Source organism: Mauremys reevesii, linkage group 3 (assembly GCF_016161935.1).
Source record: "Mauremys reevesii isolate NIE-2019 linkage group 3, ASM1616193v1, whole genome shotgun sequence".
Classification (NCBI taxonomy): Eukaryota; Metazoa; Chordata; order Testudines; family Geoemydidae; genus Mauremys; species Mauremys reevesii.
The window spans coordinates 101,153,558-101,171,465 of record NC_052625.1 but is presented as its reverse complement, the minus strand read 5'-3'; the positions used below and the strand labels follow the sequence as shown (position 1 = coordinate 101,171,465).

Sequence of the window (17,908 nt, the reverse complement as noted above, 5' to 3'; positions counted from 1 at the left end):
CCTTAGAGCTGCTGTTTGCCAGTATTTTTTTTTTTTTTTTAGCGATGAGGACTGAGGGAAAATAACAAATACTATCTCAACCAAAATACACCTCTACCTCGATATAACACAACCTGATATAACATGAATTCGGATATAAAGCGGTAAAGTAGTGCTCGGGGGGCGGGGAGGGCTGCACGCTCCGGTGGATCAAAGCAAGTTCCATATAATGTAGTTTCACTTATAACGCGGTAAGGTTTTTTGGCTCCCGAGGACAGTGTTATATCGAGGTAGAGGTGTAATAGGTTGGTTGTTTACATGCTATATCAGGAAATGTCTGTATTGTATAGAAGATATTGCTATAAAGAACGTTATTTAGATTGCAAAGTCAAGTACTTGAAAGTTAGGAAATACCAAATTTTTGATTGCCTGTGCAACCTTTAATTCTGCTCCCTGTATGTCCATCCTGTGCACTGAATGAGGCTGAGATCCTGTGGAAAAAATAGTGGGTGATCATGTAATTATAGACTGGATTATAATTCATAGCATAAGGAGGGCAAATTAAAATTGCATGGGCAGCTCTACATTTGGCATTTTCTAACTTTCAAGTGCTTTGCAACCCAAATACAATTTTTATTATAGTTTTTGTGTGACCAGAATTGTGACTTCCTGTGTTACCCTTCTCAGCCACAGCAATTGAGAGTTTTGCTGCTGCAAAGCAATGTATCAGCTCCCTAATACACCAGCTTGTCTGTCCTGCCAGCAAACTCTTCAGGACTCTGCCAGTCCAGACCTTGTCTAACAAGTAACAATCAGTGAACCCCAACTCCTGAGATCTCCAGAGATGACTTTCTGCAGTGTCCAGTGTCCTATCACTGAACACTCTCAGAGGTTAAGTTAGCTGCTCCCTTAAAGAGACAGTATCCAGCAGCTTATTACCTTAACATGGGTTAACAAACACTGTTTTAATCACAGCACTGCATTGGTTTATATTAAAAGTACAACAAGTTTATTAAACAAAAAGACATAGGTTTTAGTGATTCCAAGTATGAGGAATAAAGTTAGAAAGGGTTACAAGCAAACAAAAGTAAAAATACTCTTCTAAGACTAAAACCTGATTTAGTAAATTAAAGTCTCTTGTTCAAAGAAGTGTTTCTTACCAAGTCTCTTTGACACCATAGCTGACCAGACTCTCTGGCCAGGACCCTTCGCAGAGCTCAGAGTACTCAGTTCCTTTGCCTCCTCTCTGCTTATCTTTGCAAAATTCATTGATCCTGCTTCAAGAGGAGGGAAGTCTTCCTGCGTTGCAGTTTCCATCCCCCATCGAGATTAGGTGGTCAGCTTTCTCCGCTTGCTGTCCTGGTGGCTTTGTTTAGCTTGCATGTTAATGTGCTTTCCTTGGTCTTTTGTCACACCTAGTCAAACAGGTTGAACCACATTCCTTTGTCTGGAACAGGTGTGGCTTAGGCATTGCTTGCCAAATACATTTTAAGAACATACTTCCAGCACATATTGATAAAGTCCTTTCTGGATTTACTGTACATACATCACACAAGAATATTAATGATCAGTGGGTTATTAGTTTTCCAATGATATATTACCTGCCATCTTTTGGGTATATATCATGATAACAGTATGTCTTGCATCTGAAGAAGTGGGTATTCACCCACGAAAGCTCATGCTGCAAAACGTCTGTTAGTCTATAAGGTGCCACAGGATTCTTTGTTGCTTTTACAGATCCAGACTAACACGGCTACCCCTCTGATACTTGAGTATGTCAACTGGCACTGGGATGCTCTTAGGGTCACAGATTTGTGTGTGTGTGTGTTTAAGATAAAGATAAAAAAAATTGTATATGCAACTGTAGCAGCCTCCACCCCTTATCATGAATCATCATTAGGGTCTGACTCCTGAACCTTCAACACTGCAGCATAATCTGCTACTATTTGAGCTGCCAGACTAACATAAACTGACAGTAGGAGAAGGCAGTTTTCCCAGAGTGGGAGGGAAATAGGTCGCTGGGTCCAGGTGCTGGGCTGAAGTCTGGTTAGGGGGAAGCCCTGCCTAGCGCCTCTCTCTCTCTCCCTCCCCCTCCACCTCCCCTCTGCCCCTGGAGTTGAGGATCCTCCTGACTTGTTTGTTGTCCACGGGGGCCATGAGGTGAGTCTGGGGGAGGGGAATGTGGGGAGCCTGATCCATATCTCTCTCCCTGCCTGGGAGATGGGGAAATTTCCTGCCTGACATGGTGCTCTTTGGGATAAATGGGCCATTGGGGCCATGCACTGGGTTTAGAGGTTTACAGTGAGTAGAGAACCAAGCCCAGTTCTCTTCCCACTCCTCTCTGGCAGCTTCTCTGTGGCAGTTCTCTGGTGCCCCAGTGCAGTGGTACTGCTATGGTGGTAGCATGAGCTCAGCCTTGGAATGTTCATTGATTTTTGACAAGCTTCCAGAAATTTCCTGAGGCGTACAAGTGGGAGAAAGAAAATGGCAATTTTTAATACATTCATTCTCAGCCAAATTTGAATATGATTTAATGGGACAAAGAAAAGGCACTGCCATAGCCCAGAGGGGTTACATCTGCTATATTTAACTGGCCTGCTGCAGACAATGGGCGTATCAAAGACAAGGTCACAAGAAACCTTTATATTCTGCCTTCGGTTGTGGGGGAGTCTCCATCACTTGAAATCTTTAAATCGAGATTGGATGTCTTTCCAAAAGAGATGCTCAACCTCAACGAGAGGTTATGGGCTTGTTGGAGGAATCACTTGGTGAAATCCTGTGAAACGGGTCAGACTGGATGATGTAATGGACCCTTCTAGCCTTGGCATCTATGAAATGGAAATTGTTATGCAATGTAAATATAGTAGTTGTTACCAGATTCCTCTATTCTCTTTTAGTTAGTGACAGTCAGTTATCAGTATATATTGCATCCAAGCTTCAGGGTTATAAAATGACTATGTTCTGTAATTTAGTATCCTATGATTGCCACAGGATCAGTGAGCTGGAGCCCACTTGTGTCCTTGATGCTTTCCTCCATTGTCTCTCCCTCTTTTTTCCTATCCTATTAGGTTCCACTTCAGCAGAGTACTTAAGCACTTGTCTAATTTTAACCATGTAAGTAGACCCACTGAAGTCAGTGGGACTGGGCACTTGCTTAAAGTTAGGCAGGTATTTAAGCCCTGACTGACTCAGGGTCTTAAGGGACCAGTTGCTGTACCCAGTGCAAGAGCAGGAGAACTAAGACTGGTTTTACACTACCTCTGTAACTCCCCAGTTCTGAAGGTAGCCAGGTTCTGAGCCATTCTTGCAGCCATTGGATCACTCTGGAGCACAACATAACAGAACCCAGCCATGTCCTATTTAACCTTTACACCAAAAGTTTGGGGGGCAGGAGTTGACGTACAGCTGCTTATGCTAGCCCTGCGCCACCCAGGGATTCCTTATCACAGGGTTTTAGAAAGACCAGATTTACAGCCTCTTTCCACCCTTGGAACAATGCAAAGGGACTGTAGCTGGGCCAAGAATCTGGCTCAGACTTTTCAGTGTTAGTTTTTAGTTAGGTGGAGGTGCTTATTTAAAAATATGGGAAATTCAGATATTAGGTTCTACAAAGCATCCCCAGTAGCGATCTCTCGGCTGCCCATCACTGATGTCAACACACTAAAATTCAGAACCCTTCAAGGTTTTTAAAGAAGTCAGAAAAAACTTGCAGCATCCCAGAATGCAGTTGACAGTATCAAGCATCATTTACCTAATGGCACTGCCTGTCTCTAATGTATTCAGATAAATATAAACCTTTTATATATAAATATTTTATCTTTAAATGTTAATAATTCACAGAATAGTGCACATGCCCCAGCTTGATTTATTGTGGTAATATGCTATGGTAATAGGAAATTAAATAGAAAGTCATTAATGTAATGATATTGTAACTTCAAGTTATATCATCAATATTTATTTCATGCTAGCATTTCCTCTAGAGTTTTTATTATTTTCAATATTTACAGTAACTGCTTTAATTTTTGCTTTCATTTGTTAATATATGCTTCAGCGATCTTGAGTCAATTTAAGCTTAGCACTGCAGTTTCATCATATATTATTTAAATCTAGTATGAGAAGACATTTTTCTACATAATAAAAATAATATTTCAGAGTGTATGCATTTGTTGTTTACTTATCTTTTTATAGTCCCACATATCACACAGAAGGAGACTGCAACAGCCCTTCCACCGGCTTCAGTGGGCTTTGGATCTGACCCCATGTCAGGATGGCTTGCACTCAGTTGAAGGGGTGTGGGAGCATAGTTATGGCACTGCATTTGGCACTAAGGGCTTGTTTAAATGTGGGATAATGCACACACTCTGAAGGGTGTGATTTCCAAAGTGCACTAAAGTGTTGAGCATTACTTGGTCTACGTAGACCCTGCTGGTACACACTGAGGGTTCCCTAGTGCACCTTAATATAGCTTTGTTGAAACAGTACTATGTAAAGCACACTGGGAAACCTTTAGTGAGCACCAGCAGGGTCTACACTGACCAATTGATGAGCAACACGTTAGTGCTCTGTAGGAATCACACCCGTGTAGTATGCATACTCTACTGTGTAGACAATCCCTAAGAAAGGGGGATTTGTAACAAAAAATATTTCAAGGAATATTGATTGACAGGCTATAAAATAATTACATTTTCTTTACACTCCACCAATCCCCATTTCCCAAATCTGCCATTTTAACCAAAGCTAAATATTCAACATAATCTTTCTATATATTTCAAGACATATGAAGTGGTGATAAGATTCAGATTTCAAACTCAAAGCTTTTTAGCTCTCTGAGACAGTTGGAGATCTAGCCCATTGTTCAATTCAACACATAAACTGTGTGTGCTATTTTAGGTTTCTGTATTTTTCCTTTTTAAAAACAAGAATGTTTAATGTAAAAATATCTGTTAATGCACACATAGCTAAGGGAAGATACAGGGAGTTCAGTTCTGATTTTCTCAGCATCTTTTACTCTGACTCACTGCCACATACAACACACAAATATTATGGTGCATACAGTAGTACAAAATATGTTGGGATTGACATCAGAGCCATGACTTTGAATTTCCTGACTTTAGTGTATATGAAATTCTTTAAAATGTTTCTTAACCATTGCAATATTTTGCTTTCTCTCTCCCCTGTATTTCCCATTTCACTCTCCATGCTTGTGGGCAATAAGAGGTGTAGCTTTACCCCCCACTCTGCCCACATTCACCCAGTACTGTGGCCAGCAAAGCACAGCTGATGTATCAGGTGATATATGCTGCACCAAGTATTGGGCTGGCATAGTGACATTCATCTTTGAACATGGAGGGGAACCAAGAGGGAGAGTGTGGTTTTCTGAGTCACAGTTTAATTTCTGGGCTGCTCCTGGGTCAGTGAAACAATGGCACTGCCCTGTACACAGTAAGGTACTATTTAAGACAAATAAGGATATCAGAATCTGGCCCTTTCTAAGCCAAGTATTAAAGTTTTTCTTGCCCTAAGACTATTTTTCTCCTTTTTCTGCCAAACAGTGCTAGTTCAGTGCTTAATATCACAAAATCATTAACTGGCTTCTCTTTTTCTTTTTGTATCGTTGAATGGCTTTTCTGTTCCATCCTGGATATAATGTGGGGACATTTGTTCACTGTTGGCAATGGTGTTATACAATTCACGCAATCCTCACAACAATGTATGGATAGCACATGGTGAGAAACATGATGAACCCACTGCAGCAGTAAACCAGGATGTTTATAGCAATTTTGGAGGGCCAAAATCTGCAAGCACTCCTAAAACAACTAGAAAAACAAAAGATAAAGCAACTGAGAAGGCAGAAAAAGAAAAATCCAGTAAAGATAAAACAGCGTCTGCATCTAGACCAGAATCTCAGGTAAGAATAAATCCAGGAAGCCTGTAAATAAAGTCTATGTGCAACCCCAGCATTTCCTAGATGTTCTTTGGCAAAAAATTATATTAACTTTCCCTCACTTGGTGGTTCCATATTTACAAATAAACTGTCGTCATACATGGTGTAAAAGTGCTTACAGGCAGCTAAACCAGAATAACCAGGAATACATATATTCCTCTATGCCATGCTTTGTCTCCTTCCTAAATATGTGGAAGTGTTGGACTATATATGTACAATATGTTCATCTTGTGTTATATGATTGATGTATTTGTTTGGTCACAACAATATAATTTCGGAGCCAAACTACACCCAGACCCTTTTGGAGATCCAGCCTCACTTACATGAAAGATATGTTGATCTCATGACTTGCACTTCAGGGGAATTCCTGGCCCTAGTACACAGCCTAAGCAGCTATGCAGTACTTGGGATTTCTACAGGGGCCCAAGGATGAAGAAAGGAGTCTTTCCACCGCATCCAGCCTCAGGTCTGAAGTAGCTTCGGTGTTGGTTACAACCCTCCTATCAGGCAGCAAGAGTGGAGTGGCTGGTGGAACCACTTAATGATAGATCTGCAGGCATTGCCCTGCCCACCAACTCCCCGCTTCGGAGGTAGCACAATCTGAGGGTTCTGTGGCATGCAAGCAGTGTTCATCCCCTGCGGAGGCTGCCCACATCCTGCCTGCTCATGTGGTCCTCCCTTGGCCATGGGTGGGTAGGCAGGATTTGTTCCTCTTGCAATAGAGCAGAACACCAGTACGTCAACTATCTGGTGCAAGGCTGCTGTCAGCCTTTCAGATCTACAGTATACTCCTATTTTAAGAGATCCATGATGCAGAGCTGAGAGAAGAATTTGACCATTATAGTGCATCCCTTTTATTTTGAAAATGTGATGTTTTGCTCACAAAACAGACAATGTTCTGATAACTGAAACACTCCTGTAAAATCTCCTCATGAACACACACACTGTAGCAACATGTCACCTTTTGCCTACATCCTACAAAGGGCTCTATGAACAGTCAGGCTACGTACAGAAAGGAGGTGGGCGTGTCATTTCCCATTTCCAGCAGAGCTGATGGTAGAAATCTAACACAATCAGAGGTTGTGATTAGTGTCAAAGGTTGATCAGTTTGTGGAAACCTTCAGATCTTTCAAATCTTGTTTTTAAATTGCTCCAAGTGCTAATTTCTTTTGTTTCTAAAAACTTTCATAATTTCTTAAAATTCAAAAATATGTATAATAAAAACATTTTAAATGACAATAAGATTGGTGCAAACTGACAAAAGCCAGCTTACACCCATGGAACTGTATTGACTTCATTGGAGCTACCGCCCATATACACAGGTAAGTAAGAGCAGAATCAGGCCCAGTAAATTCCAGATGAACAAGGAGCCAAGTCATTAAAATGGAATGAGGGGCACATGCAAAGATCAACCATTTTTAGCATACCATCTTTACTAAATGGTCTAATTGGCCTTTATGGATTGCAGATAGACTAATTCCCAAAGAGGGAAACCAATGATCATTCATCCTTTAGTAGTATCATTTTAATTTTAATCATCCTTCTATGGGAATCCCATAGGAGGAAATTAAAGTGGAGGATATCTCCATGAGGTTTTCATGCAGAATTTCTCCCTAATTGTTCTGGGAGGCCTCTTTATATACCTACATCTTCCTTGTGATTCACATGGGGGAGATTGGGGACATCCATGCTAACTATGGGATGCATCTTTACCATTGTCCTCTGGTCCTTGGCAGTACAGCTTCAATGAAGCTACACTGTCAGGGCTTCTGCAACTGGAGGTGTTGTCCTCAGAAAATCAGTAGAACCTCTGATTGTGTTAGATTTCTACCATCAGCTCTGCTGGGAATGGAAAAGACACACCCACCTCCTCTCTGCATGTATCCTGACTGTTCAGAGAGCCCTTTGAAGGATGTAGGCAAAAGGTGACATGTTGCTACAGAGGTGACTGAGACTCCTTCTATTCAAAAGGAGCTCTGCACCTGAACCGATCAGGCACAATTGGCTTCTTAGGCAGAAAATTACAATCCTTTTCCAAAATGATTATCTCATTGGTAAGTTAGTGTCAGTGAGCTACATGTATTTTTAACATTGATATGCTTGAAATGGAATAAGAGAACTTCCATGATGATTTAATTCCAGCCATCTGGTGTGCAGCCACTCCCTACTGAGTGTGGGCACACCCATGAACATCAGAGGGTGGCATTAATAAAAAAGAGGCTTCCTTTGGCAATCGCTCTAAGCAGTGAATATTAAAAGTGTGCAGGACTCTCAAAGAAGTGGGAAATTATCAAAGAGCAGAAAAAAAAGAAATAATGAATGTAGATTAACCAATAAGTTTAGTTCACTTGCTTTGTTCCATTCCACCTTCAGCAATCTGATCCAAACAAACCTTACTGGATCTTGCGTCTAGTCATTGAACAGAGTGAGGCAGAGGTGCTGGAACTGAAGAAAGACACAGAGAGAGCAGATGAGATCAAAGCCATGAAACAAGCATGGGAGTCTGCTGAACCAGGAAGAGCTATCAAGGTAATCAGAGCTCATCCTATTACAGTTACATTGTGTAAAAAGTCCCAAGGGTGGTTTGTGTCAGAACAGTGCCAATTGGGAGTTCTGCATTCACTCCCCAGGAAGAGGGACAGTGTTGCACAGTTTAAAGAGTGAGAAGTACTGATGGGAGTGAATTAACGGACTTCAGTGGGGACAAACCTGTAAGGAAATGTTTCATATCCATTACTTGGGTCCTAGTCCTGCAATCAGACCCACACAGCTGGATCTTTGCACTTGTGAGCATCTGACTGTGGAAACACGGCCCAAATTTCACAGAGATAGATTTTGAGAAGCTTACTGAGGAAAAACATTGAAGTCAGGGGTAGTTCTTGCCCAAGGAAAGATTTTGGGAATTGGCCCAGAGTAAACAGTATTTTTTATTTATTAGTTTATTATTACTTTTTACTGTTGCTAAACCTAATGAAATGCAAAAGCAATTTTTAGAGATATTTTTTTAATTTTCAAAAAAACAGATCATAGTATTCAGAATACAGTCCAAACTTCTACAGAACCTCTCATTGCTTGTTAGTGAGTAGCACTTTAAATTCTTGTTTTTGTAAGTGTTCTGTTCTTTATGGTTAACAAAAGGTTGTTTTTACTGTGTAAGTGCTAATAGTTAAATAGCACCAAATCTAAGGGGGAAAGATATTTGTTTAAATATTTATTTTTATTGCTGATTTCTTATGTCAGTTCATACGCTGACACAATATGTTATATGATGCCATAACAGGAGGAAAGGCAATGTGTAAAACAGGCTTTGTTTCTCCAAACATATTTGCAGTAACCCAGCACTAGATCTGTGTAAAAATCTCAATTTTTGCTTCCTGCCTCAGGCAGAGTTATAGACAACAGCCTACTGATGCATTGTTTATAGATGATGCAGACAGCATTCATATCATGTATGTGGCATATTCTGTAAATATTCAGTATGCAAAAACTGTAGTGATAAGAAAGTCAGTCACTTGAGTTTTAAGCAGTACAATAAAATTGTATTGCATACTCTTCATTTTACTGAACCACAATCATGAAGACTTAATTAGAGGCTCCTGCCCATTCACTTAAGGTGCACTTGACATAAATTGCAGTGTCATATTCCTCATGAATATGGCATGTTAAAACTAAATAACAGATGTTTTAAAAACTTATAATGAAAAACTGTTTTTATTTTCTAGGCTTTTCAGGAACGCATGCACTTCATTAATAAGTGCACACAGAAGTGTTCTACAGAGCCAATGGCTGAGGCTGAAAGTATCAGTGTTGCACTGGGCCCAGGGGAAGGAGGTATGGGTATAACTTTGCTGCAAAAGAAGTTGTCCTACCTAGAAGAATTCGAATGTAAAGTTATTCAGAAGGAGTAATTACATGGCGGGCAGGAGGTTGCAGAAATGAAAATTCTGTGAATCACTGTAGTACAGACTTTCCCATGATGCATCCTAACATATGGTCCATGTATGTCCTAGCCTGTTTTTTAATACAGATGTGTGATGCTGGGAGATTAAACATCCCATTGTTCATTACTTTTTTGATCAGAACAACCTTTCTCATTAAATGCTGATGGCAAATGGATGACATAGCTGTCATCAAGGTTGTTCAGTGCACATTGGGGTTCTAACTAGTAAACACTACAATAATTTATATATGTTCCTTGCAAAAACATATACCCTATTGAGCTATGTTTGATGGTAGAGGTCATAGCTGTAGAAATATTAAAAATGAATTCAGAAGCTGAAATAATCACTATGATTCAAGGACATTACTATCTCTTGATGTTCATTTTCTGTTTTAATGTGATGCTTATGAAAAGGGCCAGACTGACAGTTCTGGAAAGTGAAGTACTAACCACAGAGCACATACAGCACATACTGTAGCAGCACAAGCTTCTCCACAGACTCTACAAATGCCATCCAACTTTCTGGTAGGGCATATTTCTAGGGGTAGTTCAGTTTTCATTCCTTAACGATCACTGGACTCTGTGGGAATTCCAACAAAGGTAAAATTGTCCTGGTGGTTATTTTGTTGCAGCACCTTTCTGCTAAGAATAGTACTGAGATCAGCCCACCAGAGAGTATGCAGTATCAAATAACAATCTGATTGTAACAACATTGGTCTCTGCGAATATGAGTGGAATTCAAAAGTGTGACTAATATGTGCAAGAATCAAGAATATGCCCACACCCACTCATTAAACTGTTAACACTAATACATTGCCAGATAGGAAAATAATTTTCAACTGTATATTTCAGAGCATAAAGCGCAAAAGATCACCTAGCCCACCATGTCTTGTGTTTTATATGTACACTGCAATAGCTACTTCTTACATTTTAAATTGAGTTAAATCTGGAATTTTTATTTCCTTGTATATTGGTTTGTAGAACAGAGTCCCCATAATTAATAGTTGTCCTGCAGCTGCTTTTAGCGTGAGTTCCCCTTATCTGGAGAGATAGACACCTGCTGTCTAGACTTCTCCTACAATATATACAAAATGTTGCTGTCTTACTGCTGGCCATTTAGGTTTGTAGAAAAGAGGCAATTTTAAATTTAGCAGTGATTTTCAAACTGAGGTACGTTTGGGTTATATGAGCTCTCATCAGGGGGTATGTGAGAAAAATCCTGTAATGGTGAACTTATCCCTTACAGACCTTTTTTTGTTGTTTTCATAGGTATATTATGAGCCTACTTTAGATGGGAGTATGCAGTAGACTACATTATTTGGAAAGGGGTATGCAGCCTAAAACATTTGAAAACCACTGTGTTAAGGAATACACAGTATTGAAAAAATTCAGGGCAGCATTTCCAGCAGATTAACTTTCTGAGTAAAATAGTATCATACTCATTCAGTAAATCAAAAATGTTGATCACGTGTTTCATTTATCCTGAACCAGCTGATTACCCACCTTACTTGACACATTTATTATTTTTAAAACCACAGCTATATTTTATACATATAATATAGTTCAACTGTTTTGGGTCTGGAGTGCTCAGAACATGAGTGCAACATGATCATTTGATTAACATGGTCACCAACCATGTACTGAATGCCAGAATTTGAACTAAATTGAGCATTTAGGTTCTGATCCAAAGACTCTTGAAGTAAATGGGAGACTTTCCATTGATTTTGATGGGCTTTGGATCAGTCCCTTAAAGAGTGGCAACTGGAAAAAGGGGCCTATGAGCATTTTTGTGTGCAGTATCTTTGTAATTGTTTTGTTCTGGAGAATAGTTGTCTGAAGAATAGCCTCAAAGGCACTTAAAATTCTTCCTTTAGCACCCTTGCTAGACCCCCATGTAGAAGGCTCCTTCACTACTCATATGCTGCATGCACAGTACCATAGGCCAGCTACCACAAATAGGATACAGTAGACCACAGCCAGCTGATATTCTGGGGGAGTGGCTGTCCTGGTAAAGTCCATCTACCATGACATTTGCGTGGGATAAGGAAAAGAAGGTGGTATGGTTCTTGTACACAAGGCTAGATTAAGGCATAAGCACTGTAGACCTGGGCCTAGGGTCAAGCTCCTGGAGTCATGGTAAGCCATCAGGAATTCAGTTTTAATTTTTAAAAACTTTTTTTAAAAGTTATGTTTCTAGCCCTCATGCTTGCAAAGAAAAACTTGAAATGTGAATCAAGTGTAACTGATGTAGTGTCACTTGCCTGACTCTGCAGACAGCCTGAGTAATAGCTCTCTGAGACATATGAAGTGAGACATGAACTCTCTGACAGACAGGAGCATCTTAATGAGTTGTTGACTTGAAACCCAGTGCTCTCCAGGGCCCTCCCCAACACTACCCCAGCAGAGGACCGTGGACTAGGAGGAGAAGAGACCCTCCTTTCTTCCATCCTGTCTTGGCTCTGCTGGGCTAGTGATGGAAGAGGCATCCCCATGCTGCTCTAGTGGGTATTAGCTGAGGCCTCCAGAACAGACCTCAGTCCTTTTTAAAACAGAGACTAGTGATCCAGGGAGGGGAGAGTCCCAGTTTGACCAAAGAGAAGTGATGGTCCCCACCCAACAATAACCCAGGCCAGACTTTTGTGTAGGTGGCTTCTCCTTCGCACTCAGGAAAGGGCCACAAGGGGTCCAATATTAAGCCAATCTGACCCTGTTTGTATTTAAGATTAAAAATTCAAAGGCTAAAAAAGACATCAGCAATAAATGAAAATGTTGTCCTCCCTGCCTGATGTACACGGGAGAGCAAGAACAGTGAAGCTTTTTGAGTAAATTAAAGTCTAATCAAACCAAAACAATCTTGACTCATTTAATCCCATTGTCACAGAATGACATAGTGTTAGGCACAAACTGTGTAATAAAAAATACAACTGATGTCAACCTGAGGGAAAGTTGGAGCTGTAAGGAGATGAAGCATTGAACATGTATAGATTTTTAAATATCCTGTTTAAATTCTTGAGTTTTATTCAAAGTACTATATGAGCAGTTCTGCGAATTCTATTTCCCTCCCTCCCCTTAACAGGAACTTAGAATCAAGTGATCAGAATGGAAAATAGGGAGTTTAGATATGCTGACTTTGTGATTAGCTTTAGATAGGTCAATTTAGCGATTAGATTTCAGTAGTGATTTGGGCCTTCAATTTAATTTAATTTTATTTCTTGCTGTTTATTAATTGAGTTTGTCATTATACCCATATACGCAATTTAGGAGGATCATGTAGCAAGTGGGAGCAATTTTTTTAACAGCAATGAATGTGCATATAGCTTTTCATATGAAGCATTTCAAAACTCTTTTTAAAAATTAACTTGAAACAGCTACAGACACTTATCTGCAAATACTGACACAAATGCTTCCAGCCTCAGAGTAAAATCTTTTAATGCTCAAGCACTCTCTTTCTTGTTGCTGAGGAGAAAATTCCAATAATATCTTTAAAAGCCTCTTGGTTGCTGAATTAAATAAAGGAACCAGATACTTTCATAGAAACAAACTATAGTGAGCACCTTTACATCTTGAAATTTACCCGAGTACTTGTAGTCAAATTTACCACAGCTTCTGCAGCATTTTGTAGTCAAAGTAAAAGGACTACAGCAAATACCACAGTGTAGGGTTTATACAGTGGTGTGGTTAACATCATCCTGGTTGAAGCCATGACCCCGACAGATAACTATGTGGCAGCCAATAGTCCGGTCTCACCGACACCGAGGACAGGGGCTCCTAGAACCAGGACTCTGAACCCTAGCGAGGGCCATGCTAGGAGAAGAGACTGAGGATGGGTGAGCCAGCCACCTCCCTTTGGATTGCTCCCACCTAGAGGACATGACCACGGTAGAGCAGAGAGGGGACCAGTATTGCCAAGGAAAGGGGTATGCCCCACTTGGAAACCCTACAGTCCCAGAAGGGAGCCAGCCACCTCTGACCCTGAAGGGGAGCTGCTTCAAGTGTGCACAGGAAGGGCATTTTAGGCGGGAGTGTTCCTTCATGGATTGCAGCTATGGCCTGGCATGGATGGCAGGCACTAGAGATTGTAGGTGGGGCCCAACCAAGATGCTGCTGCAGGTATGGGTCAAAGGAGCTGAAGTGATGGGCCTGGTAGTCTCTGGGTGTAACTATTATACAGGCAACCATAATAGAGTCCTCCAATACGTCAGATGCTCTGATCTACCCCGAGTGCATCCATGGGGATGTGTGACTCTACCCTGTGATGAACGTGCAGCTGAGGGTAGGAGGCCACATGGAGACTTACAGAGACAGCCAACAGCCACCATGACCTACTCGGTCATCTTAGCGCAGGACTGGAAGTGGATTGGGGAGCTCCTCAAGCACTGTAACAGGAATCCCCCACAGAAAGCAACCCAGAGCTGAAAACGAGCAGGCTTATGGGTCAAGACGTGGCAGAAGACCCTGGAGGAGGGCACCTCTGGACAGCCAGGGACACCAACTCAGCAGCCCGCTAGCTCTGGGGACACCTGAGGAAGTAAGTCATGATTGGCTACCAGAAGATGAGGACATTGTTTGGGAACAACAGGAGGACCAGACACTGAGCCACACCTGGGAGCAGGTGGCCATCTCTGATGGGGAGGACGGCAATACTCAGTGGGCCCCACTTTTAACTCTGGAATAAGCAGCTTTACTGACTGATGTAGAACCTCCAAACCCCCACAAATGGTGACAGCTGCTGGTACCCAAGAAGTTCTGCTGGAGGTTACCACACTTAGGGAGAGAAAAGACACTCGAGAGGGTGGCCCTTAGAGTCTTCTGGCCAGGCATCCACAAAGAGGTGCACAACTTCTGTGCCTTTTGCCCCAAATGCCAGCTGGCAGGGCCCAAAGGGATGCCCAAACCCTCCCTAATCTGCTCCAGGTGGTGGGTGTACCCTTCAAATGGGTAGGAGTGGATTTAGTGGGCACCCTTCAGAAGAGCGCACCGCGGTACCATTATACATTTGCGATAGTAGACTGTGCCATGCAGTACCCGGAAGCCAACCCACTACACACAACTAATGCACCCATCATAGCGAATGAACTCACGAAGATCTTTGAGGGTCAGAATATGAAGGCAAACATTGACAGAAAAGGGATCCAACTTCTCATCTGAACTGATGCAGGAATTGTGCAAACTGCTAAAGATCAAAGCCCTCAAGATTTCTGTCTACCATCCGCCAATGGATGGGCTGGTGGAGCCATTCAAGGGACCACTGAAAGCCATGTTGAGCAAATTAATTGATGCAGACCCTTGGCACTGGGACCAACTGCTACCATCATTGCTCTTTGCTGTACAGGAGATCCCCCAAGTCTCCATGGAGTTCTTGCCCTTTGAGCTTCTGTTTGGGAGGCAACCAGAGGAATTTTGGCCCTCCTTTGGGGATCATGGGAAGAACAGGAGTCTCTGGTCATGGGCTCAGTGCAGTATGTGCTCCAACTACGAGTATGCCTGAAAACACTAGTGGGATTTGCCAAGGAAAACCTGTTGAAGGCCCAACAAACCCAGAAACGTACCCACAACAAGGGGGCACAATTGTGAACATTCAGACCAGGAGACAGGATGGTGATGTTACTCTTGACATCTGAATCAAAACTATTGGCCAGTGACTATTGGCCGTCTGAAGTAGTAAGAAAGGTGAGCCAGTGGCCTTTAACATCCATCAGCCTGTGAGATGGAAGAACACACAAATGTATCACATCAACCTCCTGATGTCCTAGAAAGATCAGGAGAGCCTTCTGATAGCCCCATATACCCCAGAACCAGAAGTGGGGCCTCAAGCCATGACATCCCCAGAACAAATCCCTGTGCCAGTGGGGTCAGAGCTTGACTTGAGGCAGTAATCCCAAATATTACAATGACTCAGGCCTTCCCCATGGTGTTCTTGGCCCTCTCAGGGAGGACTCCCTTAACCCAACATCACATTGCAACGATGCTCAGACAAAGAATCATCAACCCCTGGTAAAGATGTGGGAAGCACTCCAGGCTATGCTGAACCTGGGGATCATTGAGGAATCCCACAGTGAGTGGAGGAGTCTTAATGTGCTAGTGCCAAAACCCAATGGCTCAACAATATTCTGCATAGACTTTAGAAAGATCAGTGCTATATCAAGATTCAACATGTATCCAATGCCTCAAGTGGATGAGCTACTAGAGAGACTGGGAACCCTGAGTACATGTCCATGCTTGATTTGACCAAGGGATACTGGCAGATCCCCCGAACAAAGGCATCCTGGGAAAAGACAGCCTTCCCTACTCCCTTCGGCCTCTGTCAGTTCATGGCCATGCCCTTTGGTCTGTGTGGAGCAGCGACCACCTTCCAGCGACTGATAGACCAGGTGCTGCATCCCCACTACCAGTATGCAGCTGCCAATATTGATGACATAGCCATCTATAGCTGCAGCTAGGAAGACCACCTACAGCACATCACTGCGATTATGCAGGCCCTCAAGAATCAGGGGCTTACTGCAAATCCTGCCAAATACCACCTAGGACAGAGAGAAGTAACTTACCTTGAGTACACTATGGGACAGGACTGGCTACACCCCCTGGTAAATAAGGTCCAAGCGTTGACCTATTGCAACCTAGAAGCAAGTGCGACATTTCCAAGGCCTTGCTGGCTATTATAGGCTGTGCAGCTTCGCCACAATAGCTGCCGCCCTTACTGACCTGGAAAAAGCACCCGCCCCAGAAAGGAGCAAGGGACAGAGGAATGTGACAGGCCTTCAGAACTTTGAAGAACTTGCTAACCCAGATGCCAGTTCTCTTCAACCTTAATTTTTCAAAACTGTTTATCCTCCAGATGGACACGTTGGAAGTGGGTCTCTGGGCTGTGCTGGCACAAGAGGTAGAACTACTAATTTCATACAAAATTTCAAATGCTACATAATTTAGAGCTGAAACAGAGCTGTAACATTTGGATCAAAATTTCAAACAAACCACAGTCTGGGGGCATGTGAGTCTAAGATTTTAATCTGGTCTATTATGAAGATGGGGTCAAAAACTGAAATCTGATTTTGGATTCAACTCTCCTTTTCCCCCCAAAGCTCAGAGGATTTTGGACCTGGGATTTTGCTTTGGGTCCATCAGCCCTTACAGTATCATAGCATTCTCCCAACACCAGACATAGTAAAGGTTGAAAAATTGTTTCTGTAATAAGCCCTTGATTTCACATACTCATACGTTTCTCACACTTTTGCCTTTGGGGCTGATACTTTGCTCTCAGATCCTTTGGGGAGCTGAATAACTTGGAAAGAGCTAAAATTGGCCATAGTTGTTTGTGAGCAATATGGGTTTAACTAAGTTTATACATAAAATAGATATTGTGAAGGTTTAAAAATGTACCTTGACAGATGTACAGTGCTTTCCATCTTCTGGGATTCTGTAAGGATAACACAAGAAACAGAAGTAGCTAAATGTTAGTTGTTCTCCTGCTCAGCCTGTAATAATGTGTGCTGCTGAGCCAGAAGAGGATAGAACTTTATTAAGGAGAGGAAGATTTTCATGACCAAACAAAGTAACCAGTTTAATCTATTTTATTGCAGATGCAGTTTCCCCTGTGCTTGAAATAACAGCATCACCAGCAGTCACTGACGCAAGCACACAAGCTCAGCAAAAGGAATGGGAACCTCTAGACCTAACCCCCTACGTTAGGTAAATTGTGGCAAATGTAATTAAATGCTAAAAATATGTTAACAGTAAGAATTTACAAATAGAAGAGTTATAGCAGGCATTATATTGTTTCTACAACTGTAATTCATCCCTGGGTGCATACGGTATAGACTGCAGTACTTTGACTTACTGTATATGGCATTAGCCTTTATTCCTCAGCTTTTATTAGCCCAGCCCATGATGATCATATGCCTGTCACGGTAGTTGTAGAAACCATGATTGCATTCTGAGCTCAGTTTCATGCTATGAAACTGAAGTAATTCAGCTGAAGTCAATAGTTTTTTCACATTTACAGAGGTATAAGTGATATCAGAATTTGGCTTGATACCTGACTTGTGTGT

The 17,908-nt window shown here is 41.9% G+C and overlaps 1 protein-coding gene across 4 annotated transcripts in view; it reads left to right on the top strand.

The window, feature by feature from the left end:
• Window positions 1-17,908, top strand: part of ADGB (androglobin) — a 222,810-nt gene that overhangs the window by 200,251 nt on the left and 4,651 nt on the right. For all 4 annotated transcript variants that reach the window (XM_039532468.1, XM_039532471.1, XM_039532470.1 and 1 more), the window contains 4 exons: window positions 5,700-5,887; window positions 8,297-8,452; window positions 9,646-9,754; window positions 17,441-17,549. In XM_039532468.1, coding sequence (XP_039388402.1) covers window positions 5,700-5,887; window positions 8,297-8,452; window positions 9,646-9,754; window positions 17,441-17,549 — 562 coding nt within the window. The remainder of the gene's footprint in view (window positions 1-5,699; window positions 5,888-8,296; window positions 8,453-9,645; window positions 9,755-17,440; window positions 17,550-17,908) is intronic.